General features: G+C 33.3%; 3 protein-coding genes across 3 annotated transcripts; 1 reads left to right on the top strand and 2 right to left on the bottom strand.

Moving 5' to 3' along the window:
* Window positions 1–1,471: 1,471 nt before the first annotated feature.
* Window positions 1,472–3,705, bottom strand: LOC123886550 (proteasome subunit alpha type-1-B-like). The gene is made up of 2 exons (XM_045935859.1): window positions 3,169–3,705; window positions 1,472–2,161 (listed from the first exon to the last, which is right to left on the bottom strand). Exons 1-2 carry the CDS (start codon window positions 3,517–3,519, stop codon window positions 1,673–1,675), a joined length of 840 nt encoding a protein of 279 aa, XP_045791815.1. The 5' UTR covers window positions 3,520–3,705; the 3' UTR covers window positions 1,472–1,672.
* A 4,756-nt stretch (window positions 3,706–8,461) lies between these two features.
* LOC123886555 (auxilin-like protein 1) lies at window positions 8,462–14,866 on the top strand. The gene is made up of 7 exons (XM_045935863.1): window positions 8,462–9,216; window positions 9,961–13,130; window positions 13,232–13,329; window positions 13,425–13,490; window positions 13,559–13,648; window positions 14,169–14,345; window positions 14,663–14,866. The coding sequence occupies exons 1-7, from the start codon at window positions 8,849–8,851 to the stop codon at window positions 14,696–14,698; spliced, it is 4,005 nt and encodes a 1,334-aa protein (XP_045791819.1). The 5' UTR covers window positions 8,462–8,848; the 3' UTR covers window positions 14,699–14,866.
* Window positions 14,867–14,943: 77 nt separating this feature from the next.
* On the bottom strand, window positions 14,944–17,701 carry LOC123886563 (ornithine carbamoyltransferase, chloroplastic-like). Its single transcript, XM_045935869.1, has 5 exons — window positions 17,488–17,701; window positions 16,350–16,684; window positions 15,998–16,129; window positions 15,627–15,902; window positions 14,944–15,540 (listed from the first exon to the last, which is right to left on the bottom strand). The coding sequence occupies exons 1-5, from the start codon at window positions 17,699–17,701 to the stop codon at window positions 15,358–15,360; spliced, it is 1,140 nt and encodes a 379-aa protein (XP_045791825.1). The 3' UTR covers window positions 14,944–15,357.
* Between the last annotated feature and the right edge of the window lie 1,012 nt (window positions 17,702–18,713).

The raw sequence follows: 18,713 nt of genomic DNA on the forward strand, positions 1-18,713 counted from the left end.
ATGTTATCGAAATTTGGACACAATTTCCTCATATTGAATTTGAGGAACTAATTTTCCGATTATTTTATTAATTTTTCTGATTAATTCGTAAAATAAGCAACAAAAAATTCCGATTATATAAGCAAAAAAATTATTTTAGCACTTAATAATAAAAGTAAAATATGATAATTTGAAGTATGACTTTTTGTGTTTTCTTTGAAATAAATTTCATGGGAATAAGTAAAAATAATTTTGATTGGTTATTAATTATGGGGAAAAGAAGAGAGAGAGTAAATTAAACGTAGTTTGCATTTAATTTCATGAAAATAAGTACGGAGATTTCCTATGACATCTCAAGATGAAACATATTCCTATTTAAAAACAGTTTTAATTTTAGTCACAAGAAACACGAACAATTATATATTGAATACACCCCAATCTATTTTGTATAAAATACATATCTCTCTCTTTTTTTTGTTTTTCATGTATATAATATGACTTATGAATTCATGCATGTCATGTGAGAATAAATATTATATATGATGGAAAAACAAAGCGATCATACATTTTAACCACTATTAATTATTTTTTTAATGAAACTCCTATTACATTTATGTACGATATCTTTTACTCCGTGTATATTAAATAATTTATTAAATTTAATTGATAACATAAAATTTTGTAAGATTTTACTATTTTATCAAAATTCTATTACTTATTTGTTTCACCTCAAAATTTTATTAAAAAATAGTAAAATCTTACAAAACTTACAAAATTTGATAACATAACTTATTTGACTTTATATATATATATATATATATATATATATATATATATATATATATATATATATATTGAGATGTATATCAAAACCAATTTGGTGAAGTTAAAATATAAGTTGTTTGATTTTCATCGAACGATCGAAATTCTAGACTTTGTGCGCTTATGATTACCGAGAATCCGAATATGTAGTGTACTAACATCTCTTTAGTGCCAAAATGGTTGGTTGACATTCTTCTTTTAAATGTCAGATTGTTCGTTTTTCGGCTATAGGAGAAGCAAAGGCAATTGGTGCTACAGGTGCTCAATTTCTTCATGGAGTTGATCAGCTTTTTGCAAGTGAATTTCTTCATGGAGTTGATCAAATTCAAAGGTCTGCAGTGGTGGGTCTATTGTGTGCTCTTATGATCCATACTTTGATTTAATAATGTAATGAAAAAGACTAATTCATGCATAGAAATTTGTTGCGAACACCAAATTCATGGAAGCTTCAATTTCCTTAACTGTTAATTGAACAAATTATCCGAGTTGTATGAGTTTATCATCAAAATTTAAGCTTTAATATAACGATGTTAATATTGGGACCTGTTTGAATTTGACTTATTTTTTAGTTTATAAAAATAAGTTATACTAATAAATAAACTTTTATGTTAATTCATGAGTTTTCACTAAAAATTGTATTTTTGTAAGTTGTTTTTTATAAACTAAAAAATTTATAACAATATATAAAAATTCATTTAATTGTCTCATAGAGAATATTGTAAATAGTGTGTTCAAATCCATCAAAAGCAGCTACTACAATGTTCACAATGATCAGCCATGGATTAATTTAAAAACAAACAAGATTAAGCAAATAAAATCCATCAAAGAGATCTCCTATGACACACATGAAACCTATTCAGATTTGTTATCATCAAATATCCATTGGAGAACCACCTTGATTTTCAGCGCCACCTTGGTTTTCAGTACCACCTTGATCTGCGGCAGCACCTTGCTCAGCTGCTGGCTCAGGATCAGCAGGTGCAATTTCTTCCTCCCTCACAATCTCAAAAGTATCGATCAACTGTTGAACAGTTTCTTGATCCAAAATGTGGAATGGCTCACCGACTCCAACCACAGCAATGGTGCATACGGAGCTCTTGAGCTTTTCACCTTGCAAGGACTCCCTAGTTGCAATGAGTGCATCTTTGATCAGATCTTCCCGGGAGGAGGCCGTGAAGTTGTTAAACTTGCGTTCCAAATACGTTTTCGCCGCTTGTGAACGTGAACCAATTGCGAAAGCCTGATATTCGAAGTAATTTCCGCTTGGACAGTTGTAATAGAGGTGAGCCCCTGATTCATCTAATCCAGCTACCAAAAGACCAACCCCATAAGGACGCTTCCATGATCTCTGAGTGCATACCTGCCACTCAAAATTGCAACAAGAATACTGCTTAGAAACAGAGTTTTCAGTTCTAATAAATTTTGCAGATAATTATGTTTCTTTCGCATAGATAAAACACAAATTTTATCATCAATATATCACAAAAATAATGCAGACTGCAGGGTAGGCTGATGATTAACACACCTATTTTTTTGTTTATTGTAAATTAAACACATAAGCTATACCCAAAGTAACTACATCAAGAAACAGCAGAAAGAGGGGGTATAACTAAAAGTGTGGTTTACCATACATTGCATCTCTATCAACTGAAGAACATTGAACCCAGTAAATTCGATTCAAACAGAGAGTTATTATTTCTTTGATTAGCTGAACTCATTCAACCAGTTCACTTTTACAAGCAAGTTATATTGAATCAATAGAACAATGATTAACTAAAACAACGATGAGATGCAAAACTTGAAACTTCAAACATAAATATTAGTTCCATTCAGGCTTTCTCTCAGTACACTTCAAACATACTAATCGCTGTCAAATCTATGGTTAACTAAATCAGTTAAGAGACTAAAGTAAATACTCTCAATTTTTTGTTGAAAACTTGGTATCAGGATCGACTAATCCAAAGGGACTAATCCCACCGCCCACTTGCAGGGCCCATTTAAAGCTAGAGTTTTTTTTTGTTCCGTATGGACTAAGCCAAATTGGCACATCGGGAATCGAACCTGAGACCTTGAGAGGAGCATACTCCAAGATACTCCAAGGAAGGACCCAAGCCAAAACCACTGGACCAACCCCAAGTGGGTTAATAACCTCAAATATTGATGTAAAGATGAATATAACCTTTGAAAATTGAAATTAATTACTTTAACCTATAAGTGAATTGCTAAGCTAAACCCTAAAAAACCCTAGGTCAAATATTCAACATTCAAAATCAACTAAAAGTTAAAACCCTAATTCAAACACATAGAACCATAACCTAACCATAACCTAACGAGTAATAATCGAAGAGGTCGAAGACGGAGAATAACCTGAGCCTTATCAGCAAGCTGAACAACCAAACGACCAACCGGAAGTGGAGATTCATAAGTGTAATTATAGTTAATGCATTCAGATCGCATGTAACGAGAAAGAACACGACCGTCAGCAGTGAGACCGGCGATAGCAACACCGATATGATCATCAACCTTAAAGATCTTCTTCTGATGAGAAGAAAGTTCAGAATTTGCTTTGTTAACACACGCGAGAACCACGTGAGTTTTAGATCGGAGACCGATTGCGGCTGAACCTTGTTTAACTGCTTCCATGGCGTACTCTACTTGGAAGAGTCTTCCCGCCGGTGCCCATGTGGTAACGTCGGTGTCGTATTGGTTTCTGAACATGATGACAGATTTTTCGATTTCGATTTCTGAGATCAAAGTAATTGAGTTTTGTTTCCAATACTCGCAAAAACACTTTCTTATTTTCTCTTTTTCTTTTTGAACAAGCCAGAAAGTTTAACTTGGGCTTTTTTGTATTGGGCTTAGATCTGTTATGATGTTAAGAAGTAGAAAAAAGAAAAAAAAAAACACTTATTATGGTTCTATAGGTATCTTTTTATTATCGTAAAAAAACAAATAGGTATCTTTTTATTTTTTTTTTGTTAGAAATCATAGGTATAATAATAATTAATATTGTCAAAAAAAATAATAAGTAATATTTCCTTGCTTAAAAAAAAAATAATATCGCACAATGGTCAAACTTATAGTTAAAATCGCACAATTGAAACTTGGGGACCAAAATCGCACAATTGTGAAACTTGGTGGGTCAAAACTGTAATTAAACCTTAAGAATTTAACATGCAATCAAATTATTTTCCATAAGCTATTACTATTTAATTTGGTTTCAATTCATCACATTCACAGCAATATCAGCGTTATTTTTCAACATAAAAAAGTCTCAAAATAAAAGAAAGCACCAATAAAAAAACAACAACATTAAAAAAATCTCAAAATATAAATTCAAGCATCAAAATAAGTCTCAAAATAAATTATAAAGGAAAAGGAAGCAACAAAAGAAAAAAAAAAATAGATTGGATTTACTTGTGAGTTTAAACTTCTCCTCCATTATACAAGGTCCATTTTTTCAATTTCACCTAATGTCTAGGAAAAAAAAACAACAAAAATGGTTTTAAAATGCACGTGGGCTAACCTAGCCCAACCCGTTTCATACTAGTTTTTTTTTAAGAGATTATTATAGTATTATAAAGATACAATTAAAAAATCATTCTAAAATTTGAAAGTTCACAAAAATTAATTAAAAGATGAGACGAAAAAATGATGAAATTTTTATAAAAAAAACTAAAAAAAAAAATTCAAGATATTTATAGAGATAAAATTTTTTATAATTTTATTCATACGGATAAAAAATGTATACAGTTCCTTACTTTTTTATATATGCATGATAAATTAAAGTGGTATTTAGATGACAATTGTGCATTGAAAATTAAATAAGATATTTACAAGATTCTTTAGTTCATCCTTTTCAAAAATACTCCTATATCCTGTAAGTGAAAGAATGGGAATACCAACGTGAATGGTAAAGGTCTAAAGGAAGAAAAGGGGATCATAAATTCATAATTAGATCTCGCCTCTTTTACCAAAAGCGAATAATCCAAATGGCAAAATATAGAATGGTCCATCTGATTAGTACCAAAAGAACAGGAAAAAAAATAAAAATGGTCCTTCCTCTTCCTGATAATTGGCAAAATATAGAATGGTCCATCACACGTTTTCCTGATAATTGCCTGCTTGAGGTCTACTTCTACTTCTAATTGCCCTTCCTCACACAACAGTGCATTCCACAATGGTTTGTGTTATTCTCACACAAATTTACATCAAAATGTTGGAAGGTAGTAATAATTGAAAACTTGTTATCCGGTCATAGGATTTACTAATTTGAGGTGTTAAAGTCAGAGTATTTTTTTTTTGCTAGTAATTCGCCGAAATTGGTACTAGGGAACATTGAACCTTAAACCTTGAAAGACAGAAGGGGTTTGGAGGGAGTTCTAGAGGAGCGACTGTACAAGCGACTGTACAAGACACCAAAATTTTATGGCACCATTTTTTTAACTTACTGTGTGCGTATGCGCGTGCACTCGCGTGTGTATCACCAAAAAACATGAAAGTTAGTGTCCCTAAAATTTAAGTGCACAAACATACATACACACTAAGTAAAATCAGGGGCGGCTTGCACACATGTGCAAGGTGTGCGACGGCATCGGGCCTCAAAATTTTGAGGGCCTCAGCTCAAAATTTTGAGGTACTATAATATTACTTATATATTATTTATACCTATAAAATATCATATATTTATTAATAGATTAATTTTTAGGCCCTAAACTAAAAGTTATATATTGTTAACAACCCACTTGGGTTGGTGCATTGGTATTGGCTTGGGACCTCGGAGTGTGCTCCTCTTAAGGTCTGAGGTTCGATTCTCTCTGGCGCCAATTTGGGTGGGATAATTTAGCTTCTTCAAAAAAAAAGTTATATATTGTTAATGTTCATATAATATCATATGAGTATTAATAGATTGATTATCTATACTCGTAAATATAGTTTTAGTCCATTTTAATCTTTCCATAAAATTTAAACTTAGATTATGAGGTTCCTTTTTGACGTTATATACAAAGATAATTATTTTGTATTTCTTATCCCATTTGATTTGATGCAATTGGTTTAATATTGATAATCTATATGTTTACAAAAATAAAAATGATTTTTTTTATATTATACGCAATTTAAATGACAGTTTTTTTATAAAAAAAAAAATTAAATTTTTATGTTAAGGGGCCACTTTTATATTTTGCACAGGGCCTCCTAAAACCCGGAGACGCCCCTGAGTAAAAATAAAAATAAAAATTGATGTCCCTAAAATTTTAATGACGTGTGTGGTCGCTCCTCTCGAACACCCTCTGTAACCATCCAGCACACAATAGTGCATTCTACAATGATTTGTGTTATTTTCACACACAAATTTACATCAAAATGTTCAAAGGTAGTAATAATTATAAAACTTCTTTAATTGATACTGAAATTATTAATGTCAATATTATTATTTTTTTAAACTCGGTATTGAACCCTAAGCCCGACTAATCCAATATATTAAAGTCAGAGTTTTTTACTCTGTATGGAGCAACCCACTGAAATGTGCACCGGGGGAAGTCAAACCTATACATTGAGAGAAGCATATACTCTAGGTAGGGGTGGACATGGTTCGGTTTTGGAAGAAAACCGAACTGAACCAAATAGTTTTCAAAATTTATAGCAACTGAACTGAACCGAACTGAATTGTTAAAGTGGTTCGGTTTTATGATTTTAAACCAAACCATAACTAATTTTTTACTAAAAATAATTGAACCATTAAATTAAACCGAACCAAACTGATAATCATTAACCGAACTGTTTCAGTTCAGTTTTAAAACCATTAGTTATGGTTCTGTTTTTTTGGTTCGGCTGGATTTAGTTTGCCGGTTTGGATTGATTTTTGGGTTTTTTTGTTCACCCCTAACTTTAGGGACCTTGGGAATCATACGCGTCTTTGTGTGGTTCTTCTTCTATCCGGTTTTTATGCCAATACCACTAAAACAATCCTGTTCATATTATTAAATTTAATCAAATGCTAAATAGTGTCTAAGGAACACTAGTTAAGAATTCAAATATAGAAAGTTTATCTTGAGTATTGTGTAGTCAACACATGAAAAGTCTAAATTTTGATTTTTTTCAATGCATAACTTTTCTTTTATTTCCTTAACTAGTGCCCCGGGACACTAGTTAGCAAGTGCCCCGAGGCACTAGTTAGCAATACCCTTAGATTTAACATTTTTATTCGACTTAAACCTAAAATCTTAAAATTGTATATACGAATTTAATTGTATTTGTCATTTAGTAAAAAAAAATCTAATTGTCCATTTGATTTGAAATAATCCAGGTAAGAAGAAGCCAACAAAAGAAACGAGTAAAAGTATGAACATGTAGTGAGTGGGGATGACCAATGAGTAAGCAATAGACAGCTGTAGGCATGATCAACACAATAAACCAGACAAACTATAACATTTTTAAAGCCACCCCCACCCCCTTTCATGCCTACACTGTCATACCAAAACTATCCCTAATAATGACGTTATAATATCGTACTTTTCATTAAGCGACAACAAAGAGTAAAATAAACTATTCCCTCTTTATTCCTTTTGGCTCTAAAGATTACCTATTACTTTTTGAACACAAAAATATTTATGTAAGTGTAGACCTTAAAAATTCAAAAGACATTTATAAATCATCCATTAAAGAGATTCTCTATAGCTTCATAAATGTAAATCAGTTGGTAAATACTTAAAAATGTTATTGGAATTGAGATTTAAATCTCGATTTTCTATTTTCCTACACATAAAGTGTGTTCGTTTAATACATATAAATAAAGAAATTTTATCTTGAAACTTGTGCATTCAATGCATATACAATAAAATGTAAACAGTGCCACGTGACACTAGTTAAACATATAAATAAAAAAAAAATATCTTGAAACTTGTACATTCAATGCATATACAATAAAATGTAAAAAAGCTAAATATCTTTCAAGCATTAATTGTGTCTTTTATTTTAATTTTTAGTATGCTTAACGAGTGTCCGGAACACTGTTTAGCATAACATATTTTTAAATATTTTATCACAAAAAATATTATCTTTAAGGTCTATATTTAAACTCAAATAAATATGTCTAGCTTAGCAATTTTATATTGACAATTTTTTTTGAAGTTATTTAATATTGACAATTGAATTATGCGTCACAGACAATTAGTTCTTATATTATAGTAGTAATAGTTAAAAATTAAAATATTGTTCCATATAAAAAATATCATTACTAATTTAGGGGCAAGTTCTAACATGCACAAGTGCATTATATGGTGCACAGTGCATAAGTTAGCGTTTTCATTATATCGAATACGAATTTTCCAAAATTCACCGTTGGATTGAAAGTTTATATCATATAGATCATTCGTAAAAAAATTTAAAAAAATTTAAAATTATTTGATATGTTATTGAGACTCATAAAGATTAATGATATTTAATAAAAATTTATAAACCGTTAATTTTGACGAGTCTCAATAACATATCAAATGATTTTCAATTTTTTCAAAAAAATTATGGATGATCTATATGATATAAACTTTCAATCAAATGGTAGATTTTATAAAATTCGTATTCGATATAATGAAAACGATAACTTGTGCACCGTGCACCATATGGTGCACTTGTGCATGTTAGCCAAAGCCCTAATTTAGGTATTTGTTTTTGTCTGAATACTAAATTGAGAAATACCGACTCATCCGGTCACCGGTGCTCCTTCCGGTAACCACACCTCTCGAAAGCCACCAACGGCTACTAATAAAAAACCAGAATCGCCGGTTACCACAAACTCACACGCATTCATTCTTCATAGCGTTATTTTTTTTTTTTCTTTTCTGAACGGTTAATACCGCGATATTTTTGTTTCCCTCTCATTCATTCCGTTGGAAAAGTCACTTTCACTCTCTTTCTTCACCGAATCACACGTTTCGTGCTGTTTCTTACTCTCCAAAATCAATTCGTACTTTCGCGGAGTTACAAAACAAAAAACACGAACGAAGAAAAACAAAGACGAGAATCTCTCTCCGTCACCGTCGCCGTCGTTATGGAGTTCGGAGCCACCACAGCGACGTTAACGAAGAAACTATCTAACAACTACAGTGTTTCCGGAAGATCTGCTTACGACGGCGTTTTCGCTGCTCCTATCAAGCTAAGAACTCCAAATTTCTCTCAACTCGATGATTACAACGAGATTTTCGGTAGCTCCGGAGCTTCTTCTTCTTCGATTCCGATTCTCGAACTTCCGGAGCTCAAAGAGAGGAGAGTAATGACGGAAGATGTTCGTCACTCGAAGCTCGATTACTCGAATGTCTTCGGCGGTTTCGAGAATCTAGACGCTGCTGTGCCGTTTGAGGAGGTGGTTGTTAAGAAGCCTAAAGAGAAAAGTAGTTTCAGAAACGGAGCAGCGAAACGGTGAGTTAACTCGTTGACACAATTTTTTTTTGTATTTTAGGGTTTTGTTGAATTTATTTTGGATTTTGAATTGTTTTTTGGTGTTTTACTTGAAATCTAGATTTGATTGGAGAATGTTTGTTCTTAGATTTTGACGCCTTTTCCTTCTGACCCGCTTTGTCGGTGATTTTTCTTCTATGAGAAGTTAACTGCATTTTTTATTTTGCTCTTTATTTTATTTGCGTTGTGCTACAGTGCAAGTATGTGGACATTAAAGTTCATAACAAATTAGTAATTAGTGATGCTTTATTATCTTTTTCACTTTTTTGTTTATAAAATTAAATTGGAATCATTGAGAATCTACTGTTGTAATTGTATACTTTTTATACAAAATTAGCTACGTGTTTGGTATCACGGTGAATTATAGAAATCAGGGCGAAGTAGCTTTTGCAAAATCACGGCAGCTTTCTGTGATTCTGCTAAATTCATTGATAATCCAAACATGCACTAAGCAAAAGCTCTCCAAAAGGGGTATGGGTGTGAGATTGTGAAATGTTAAGTAGATTCATAAACTGGTCTTCCGGGAAAGATGGAGAATTGAACAGATTCTGGCTCTTCGTATTTGAAAATCTACTTCTACTTTATTTTACATGTGTACCAACCGATTTTGTTGCATTATTAGCACACTGAGTGGTTGTAGCTTGTTAGCTGCTTAAAATACAGACATTAAACTTAATGGTGTTCTTGACATGTGTTATTCTATAGGAACAAAGTCAAAAGTGGAGAACAAACTTTCCGGGAAGATCATACTAATTCTTCAAAGGAAATTCCGGCGGTAGCACCTTCATTTAATGGTGCCAAAAGGATCAATATGTCATATCATAAAGTTAGCCAAGGAAATGAAAATGGAGAAAATGGGACAACGCATATTGCTCAACTTCATGCTGTTCCTGCTTACACTCGTTTAATTGAAGAAGTCAATTCAGTGAAGATGAACGGCACTAAAAAGTCCATACCAGTAGCAGTAGCACATGATACTTCTTCTGGTAGTCATTGTGATGAGGGGATAAAAGAAGGTGGGAGCTATGCTAAATCATCTGTCGATCCTTCACCTAATAATGCCAAGAAACAGTCTTCCAACAATGGAGGGAAAGATATAAATAGACCCGAGTCTGACTCTATTGACCTGTTTTATGATGCGTGCGAGACTAGCTATGGAAGTGATGGAATTCATGAAGTCAAAGCTCCTTCTTCACAGACTGTGACAGCTAATTTGGAGGATAATAATATTAATAACTTCGATGCTTCGAGATCAATGGCAACCAACTGCCAAACATCTAAAAGTGGCAGATATGAAAGTCCTGCTGGTGCCGATTCGCCAACATACTTAGAGGATACGGTTGACTCAAATTCAGCTGCAGCAGCTTCTGTAGCTGCTTTAAGGAAGGCAATAGAAGAGGCTCAAGTAAGAATTAAGGTTGCAAAAGAATCAATGAGAAGAAAGAAAGAAGGCTATCCTGATCGTGTCAAACAGAAGTCTAGTATTGACTTGAAAGTCAAAGAAAAAAAGGAAGCTAAACTTGCATACAGAACAATGAAAGTTAAAGAGATTAATACAAGGCAAACATTTGGAGAAATGGATGCTTTGATGCCAATGAGAACAGAGAAAGTAAGATCAGATATTGGGGTTAAAGAAACGTGTACTGCCAACGAAGCACAGAATAAATTGAAATTGTCTCGAGCAGAACATAAGGAAGATGTTGAACTGAAAGAAGCAGATCAGAAAGGAAAAGATCTCGAGCTTAAAGAGGCAGGAAATGCTAAGAATGTCCCATATGATAGGAATGCTTCTGAAAAACCAGAAGAATTTGATCATTCAGTAGAAATGGTTAAGGAATATTTGGAACGGGAGAACTATAAAGAAGTCTGTGCAGATAACGAAGAGGGTTCTAGTGGAGAACATGTCCACGAAACTAAGCATAGGTGTCAAGAAGTTGTTGGTGAAACAATACTGATTCGGGAGACACTTGACAGTGGAGATACAGACAAAAGATTGAAGATTAAAGAAGTTGAGAACAAGGTTACACCGTTTAATGAACCAAATGGCCATGTAATTAACCTCGGCGGGAAACCGTCAATGACAGGAAATAAAGAAAATATTGGCTATAAGCCAGAAGATGGTAAGAAGGCTAAATGGTCCATTGATCCGGAAGAATGCCAAAAAATATTGAGAGCTATTCAGGAACTGGGAAAAGGTGAGAAACACATTTCTCAAGAGCAAAAAGAAAGTGATGTTGAAGTGGTCGATGGGCTGGAAGAATGTGAATTGACAGAGTCTCTGGAGCCAACAGACAGTGAGGGACCGTGCAGTCCTGATCGTTCAGAACTAATAAGCACGGACAAAGAAATATATAACTCGGGGTGTTTAGAGGATAAAAAAAGAAGGGATACATCTGGTTTTTTGGATGTAAATCAAGAGATAAAACATTCCTATTCTCAAGAAGCCACTGATAGTACATTTAGTGATATCTATGTGCAGGAAATCATGGAAGATATTGTTGACCATATTCACGATGATGAAGAGATTTATGAAAGAAATACAAAGGCTTGTGATTTAGATGGACATGTGAGGCTTCAAGATGCCCATCCTCGTGAAAATGAACTCGAGGGAGCCACGCATCTGATGGAAGAAAATGAGATGGAAAGGGAAGATAACAAGGTGCTAGAAGAAGTTATAGAGACTCAAACTGATCCAATTTATGAAGAGATAAGAGAAGAAGAATCTGGCATCGACACAGAACCCAGTTCTAGCTATGAGCCGGTTGAAACTGAGAAGTTGAGCAAAATTCAGGTTTCTAATACAGTCAATGAAACTCTTGAAGTAACTCCAGAGTTTTATTCATGTGATCTGCAGGATGATATAATAGTAGCAAGTAATGCTTCTATACAACATCAAGAGAAATACGAAGAGCCAGAATCTGTTCAAGAGACTAATGATTTCTGCGAGAAACATGCAGGCCAGACTTCTTCCTTTGATCAAGGTGTCCCTGTATTCGGTGAAACAGTGTATCAAATGAAAAATACATTTGAAACAGTTATCACTGAAGATGATTCTACAAATATTGGTGAAACTGACATGAAGGTTAGACAAAATCAAGATCAGTGTTTGGAAAAGGCAGAATCTGATTCTCATTTGGTTATGCTTGTTGAAGAAACAATTCCCGAGTCTATAGACATATGTAAGGATGTGAAGGAGGCTAGATTTGTGTCAGATGAAGAGATCAATGAGAATAGATCTAACTCCTCTAGTGAGGAAATGTTATTCGACAATGAACATGATATAGAAGCATCCCAGATGCCTAGTATGTCTGAATGGAAACAAAGCCCTATCGAAGAAGAGGAGGTTAAATCAATTCACAGAAATATAGAGGAGAGTCATCAAGCATCCAAAGCAATGGAAGAGAAGAAAGCCAATGATAAGTCACAAAAGGTAGAGGTGGATAAGGAACTCCTAAAAAAAATTGATGAAGCAAAAGATAGAGAAAGAGAAAAGGAGAAATTAGCTGTAGAAAGAGCTATTCGTGAAGCTCGTGAAAGGGCATTTGCTGATGCAAGAGAAAGGGCAGCTTTGGAGAGAGTTGCAGCTGAAGCACGTCAAAAGAACATTTTGAATGGACGAGAACGGCTAAAAGCCACTAGTCAAGCAACTGAGAAAACACCGGCTGAGAAGGCTGCTATAGAAGCAAAAATTAAATCTGAACGTGCTGCTGTGGAGAGAGCAACTGCAGAGGCAAGAACACGTGCCCTGGAGAGGGCACTGTCTGAGAAGGCTGCTTCTGATGCAAAAACTAAATCTGACAAGTCTGTTGCAGAGAAACACGGTGCTTCAAGAAGTAATGGAACAAAGCAACATTCAAAGTCTTTCAGCCATGGAGGTATGTGAAGTTAAAACGTTCAGCTTTACCTGAAATGTTCCTTATCTTTTTCTTATTTCATTGATTATTTATTGATTTTGTACAAATTGCATTCTCTGAAGTTCGCGGTTCTACCGAGGTCTTTGATGGAGCTAATGCCGACTCTGCTCAGAGATGTAAAGCTAGGTCTGAGAGGCATCAGAGAATAGGGGAACGTGTGGTATGGTTACTTGTTTTGCGCACGAGTTTTGTACTTGTACATATTGGTTTATATGTCAAATGGTTCTTGCAATGATCGTTCTGTACATTATGCAGGCAAAGGCTCTTGCAGAAAAGAGTATGCGTGATCGGCTTGTGCAGAAAGAGCAAGAGGAGAGAAATGTAATTTTCTATTGTATTTGCATTTTACTCGCTTATCATTTTGTTTTACACAATATTTGTTCCTGCAGAGGGTAGCTGAAGCTCTCGATGCTGATGTTAAAAGGTGGTCTAGTGGGAAGGCAGGAAACTTGAGAGCATTGCTTTCGACATTACAATATGTATGAATCAACATACTAAATATACCTCCTTTTAGAATATAACCTCTGATGAATGCTTTAGATTGTTATTTCTTGATATATTGCAACCAGCCATGCATTTTTTCCTTACTGTTATTGAACCTTTCCTTGTAAACTTCACTGGAGTAAACAAGAAATTAAAAAACCTTGTAGTAATTTGTGACTCAAAGGGGAAGATTACATGGGGAGTAAGAACTAGGTTGATATAGAGGAAGTGTTCGTTTTACCTTCAACTGATTTATATACTTTGTTTTGATTGAAATATTAAAATAAGACACATGAATGAATTGATAAGAATCAGTATCACGTATTTGAAGGTATTGGGAAGATGAAGTCACTTTCATTAAATACACCTAATGTTGGGTTGCTTTAAATTTTAAAACACGATTACTTTGTTACTACTACCTTGCCGTTTCTCAGTAGATCCATTTTTGTCAATAGCATTTCTCAGTAGATCCATTTTTGCTTTGGAAATTTTCTTGATAAAATTAAAATTTCTCAGATCCTTGGACCCGATAGCGGCTGGCAACCAATTACTTTAACAGAAATAGTAACCGCACCTGCTGTAAAGAAAGCTTATCGTAAAGCTACTCTTTGTGTGCATCCTGACAAGCTGCAGCAGCGAGGGGCCAGCGTTCAGCAAAAGTACACTTGTGAGAAGGTTTTCGATCTTCTAAAGGTTTGGTTTTCATCCATTATCCATCAATAAACATGAAAATTAGTTCTTCATATTTACTCCATTGACCATTCTTTCTCCGAAAATGAAAAAATTTATTACATTGTCCTTAACGAGTTATACTATTAATTTGCTGATTTCAAGCTACAATCACATTGGTTCCCTAAAACTTTTTTTCTTTAAACTTATACAGAATAATATATGTTGAGTTTGGGATTGGCGTTACTAACATAGCATCCTTGTGTTTGGAAGTGACAGTTTAAAAAAGTACAGGGGAAGTTTCAGATTTCTGATTTTCTGATTATTTTGATTGTCTTCAGGAAGCTTGGAACAGATTCAACATGGAAGAAAGGTGAACAATGCATGATAGTTTTCTGATGATCATGCGCTCGGAGGTCACAATTCTTTCAAGTGAATAATTCAATGAAAAGTAAGATCATATTCGAATGTAGTAGGCAAATTTAGATGGCCTACAGGTGAAAACTTTCAATATATATATAAAGCTCATTGTTATTTATGTTCTACAATCTTTTCCCCATAAAAAAGAAGTTACTCTCTACTTAAAATAAGTCTTTAATCGAAGAATAAATAACCTAGAAGATAGCTAACTGACAAAGTAACTTAACATCCTCTAGGCTGAAAAGATAGAGATGTGAATAGTGTAAAAAGTAGTAATATATAGAGGCAACTTAGTCAATTTCTTCTTAGGTATGTCTGCTTGATTGGTCCAATTCACAGCTTTTTTTTAGAACTCTAAATGATACAATACAAGTCAAATACATGATCCCATAAATAACATGTTTGACAGACGATTCCAATTGATAACAATGATAATAGTACCCACAGAGGAAACATATAGATAACAGAGAACCGAAACTAAACTTGCAATTACATACAACTTGACATTTCTTCATTGGATGCTATATAGACTCATCATCTCAAAGTGCCAACTCTGGACGTAAAACCAGTTTTATTTTATTCGGGCAAGATGATTATCTCTCACCATGCTTACTAGTTACTCGCCAAGCACATGAAGCATTATAGCATTCTGTGCATGTAATCGATTTTCAGCTTGCGCGAATATAATTGACTTTGGACCTTCAATAACTTCCTCGGTCACCTCCACTCCTTTTTCTGCTGGCAAGCAATGCATGAATAATGCATTTGAGCCAGCTAAATCCATGAGACTCTGGTCCACCTGCAGAACAGGTTATTATTTCACGTAGACACTAAACCCTGAAAAACTTATATTTTCTGGATGAAATATCACATTATGTAGTGTACCTGAAATCCTTTGAACATCAAACGACGCTTTTGAGCCTCTTCCTTTTGCCCCATACTTGCCCAGACATCTGTATAAACAATATCAGCTCCTTTGACTGCCTCTTTGGGATCATTAGTTATCACAATCTTGCTGATTCCAGCTTGGCACGCCTTCTCAACTGTTTTTGCATCTGGTTCAAAGCCCTTTGGAGTTGCACAGGTGAAGTGAATAGGAAATAAGCTTGCCAGCTCCAGCCATGAATGGACAACATTGTTTCCATCTCCAACATACGCAATCTGATGTATATACATTTATATTTTTCTTAAGCAATGAACGCAATCAAGATTGTGAAGAAAAATGAAACTATAAAAACAAAGCAACATAACCTGACCTTGGTGCCTTCAATCCGACTAAGATGCTCAATTACAGTAATGGCATCAGCCATTATCTGGCAGGGGTGATTGTAATCTGTCAGTCCATTGACGACTGGTACAGTTGCATACTTTGAAAGAGTAAGTATGTCCTGCAATAAAACAAGGTAAAACAACATCTAACAATACTTGTAAATACTTGTTTAATGACAAAAAGATAATCTATATAACACTAGGAAGAAACCTTTCCCACAGAAAAAACATTTTTTGTGCCGTCCGAATGTATATTATTGGATGAAAACACAAGTTTCTTTCTTGTTTGGACGTTTATTTTTAGAATCATGTGTGATTTTATTAGAAATGTTAGCATACCTCATGAGTAAAAACACGAGCCATAACAATGTCAGTAAAACGAGACAAGATGCGAGCAACATCGCGAGTCTCCTCCCTCGATCCCATTTGGATATCCTCAGGTGCTAAATAAACAGCATGTCCACCCAACAATGAAAAGCCAGTCTCAAATGATACATGTGTTCTCAATGATGGCTTTGCAAATACCATTGCCAATGTTTTCCCTTTAAATGGTTGAAATGTCTTGTCCCCTGATTTTATTAATTCTTTCACCTCAATGGCTCTATTCAAGATCTTCTTTATAGTGTCCCTGTCAAAATCATTTATATGAAGAAAATCCTTCACCTTGGTTTTTTCTGCAGAGGATCAAGGAAAAAGTAAGAATATAAGTCAGAAGACAAATTCACCTTCCATGATGATCCTACAAAGGAAATCAAACATCGTCAAACAAATTTCTCACCCCTTTTCAAACCAGCATTTTTTTTTCTTAACTTGGGTTATAAGAGCTTGTTATTTTGTCCCAAAAATTTGTTCATTTTGAAGTAACTTTTTTCCATTATATTATAATTTATACTTACTAAGAGCATATACTAGTATTCTGTCAAAAAAAAGAGAGCATATATTAGTAATTGCTATTTAGGTATTTGTTAAGATTCAAACGAGTTATCTCAAACAATTCATTTTTAATAGGAGTTTATTAGTCACTTGAATCCAATCACTTATTATTTTTTTTTGGTGAATAATCCAATCACTTATTTATAATTGTTTTACCTATAGATATTAAATTAATATCAAACTATCAAAGAAAATAGTTGAATTACTACTCCGGTCTTTAAATATACGTTTTCATTGGCTAAGATACATCACTTTTTAGAAGAGATTTTTGATGACTCTGTTATGTTCAATATTTAACTTTTTCTACACAATTTTTTTCACTTTCTACACCTCCTAATGTGTGTGATCAGTCTAGCCGCGCTAAACTACTTAACACAAAAATTAAAATAAATAAACAACAAAAATGCTACTACGTGGTTATGATAACATGCATCTATGGTATGATTATGTAGCTTAATTGGTCCTCATTTTCAGTTCAAATATGGTTTCAATTAATAAAACAACGTTTTAAGATAAAGTTATTTGAAGATATGGAAGGTTTTACCCACAACAGAAGCTGATTCAATGGAAGTGGCACGGCACGATATTTTGAGGGGAAAATATGAAGCTTTTGAAGTGTGAGGGAAATAAGCACGATGGCAGAAAATTTGAGATAAAGAAGAAGAAGAAGAAGAAGAAGAAGAAGAAGATGGAAAAAATGGTGGGAGGAAGCTTGATCTCTCTGATCGCACTGAAACGTTGCAAGAAAGTGTTGCCATTTTCTCTTGTTCGTTTTTTTGGTTTCCTTGATGCGGCTATATATAATGAGAAAATAGATAAGTTATATATAAATTATCAAATTAAGCACTAATTTGTAGGATTGTTTTTAAATGGTTCTTGATTTTATATTTCAAAAATATCTTTTGCTCTGTCAAATTTTATTTATATTAGTTTTTACAAAATATGTTAGAGACTAAATTAATAGTAACTAAGTTTAGAACTCCGTTTTTTTTATAAGAAACAAAAGTGATAATATTTTTTTTTGGTCATTTTTATAAGAAACTTTGATCAATTTTAAACTGTATTAAATATTTAATTTCACTTATGTTCTTATTTATTATAAGAGAGAATATTAAAAGTAAGTAAATTAGTGGAGTTATAACTCATAAGTAATTAAATAAGGGTTTTTATTTAGAAGAGTATTAAATAAAAATACTTATTTATAATGTGTTTCACTGTCTTGAAATTTTTGTGTTTTGTTTCTTGTAAAAATAAAAAGGACCAAAGTCGTAATTAAGTTATAAAATTATAAAAATTTATAAACCAGTAGTGCCCTATTTAAGGTGCCATTTTCATTATAAATATTAATTTATTTTTAGTTTTCATCATCAATATTCAATCCATTGGACCATTCAATCTGATTTGAGAGTCAGTTTTGACATCAAGTAATTTCAGTCATCTCTCGATCGTAATTATGGGGATCGAACTGTAATCTTCTAATTAACATGAATCACAATTAAATTTTTGTTTATTTTATTGTTAATTATTTTCATATTATATTAATGATCAAACGTAAATGCTTATATAATATGAAAGTAAACATTCACCTATATTTTTTAAACATGAAAGTATGCATTTACCTATATTTTTAAAACATTTTTAATAGTCCCTTTTTGTAAACGCTTCCCATTCATTTTCATTGTCAGTCCCTCTTCTCCTAATTATTTCCATTCTTTGTGCCATTGAATAGTCAATTTTGTAATCTCTTTGTGCCAAGACAGCCAAGACTAG

The sequence above is a fragment of the Trifolium pratense genome, linkage group LG1 (genome assembly GCF_020283565.1).
Source record: "Trifolium pratense cultivar HEN17-A07 linkage group LG1, ARS_RC_1.1, whole genome shotgun sequence".
Taxonomy (NCBI): Eukaryota; Viridiplantae; Streptophyta; class Magnoliopsida; order Fabales; family Fabaceae; genus Trifolium; species Trifolium pratense.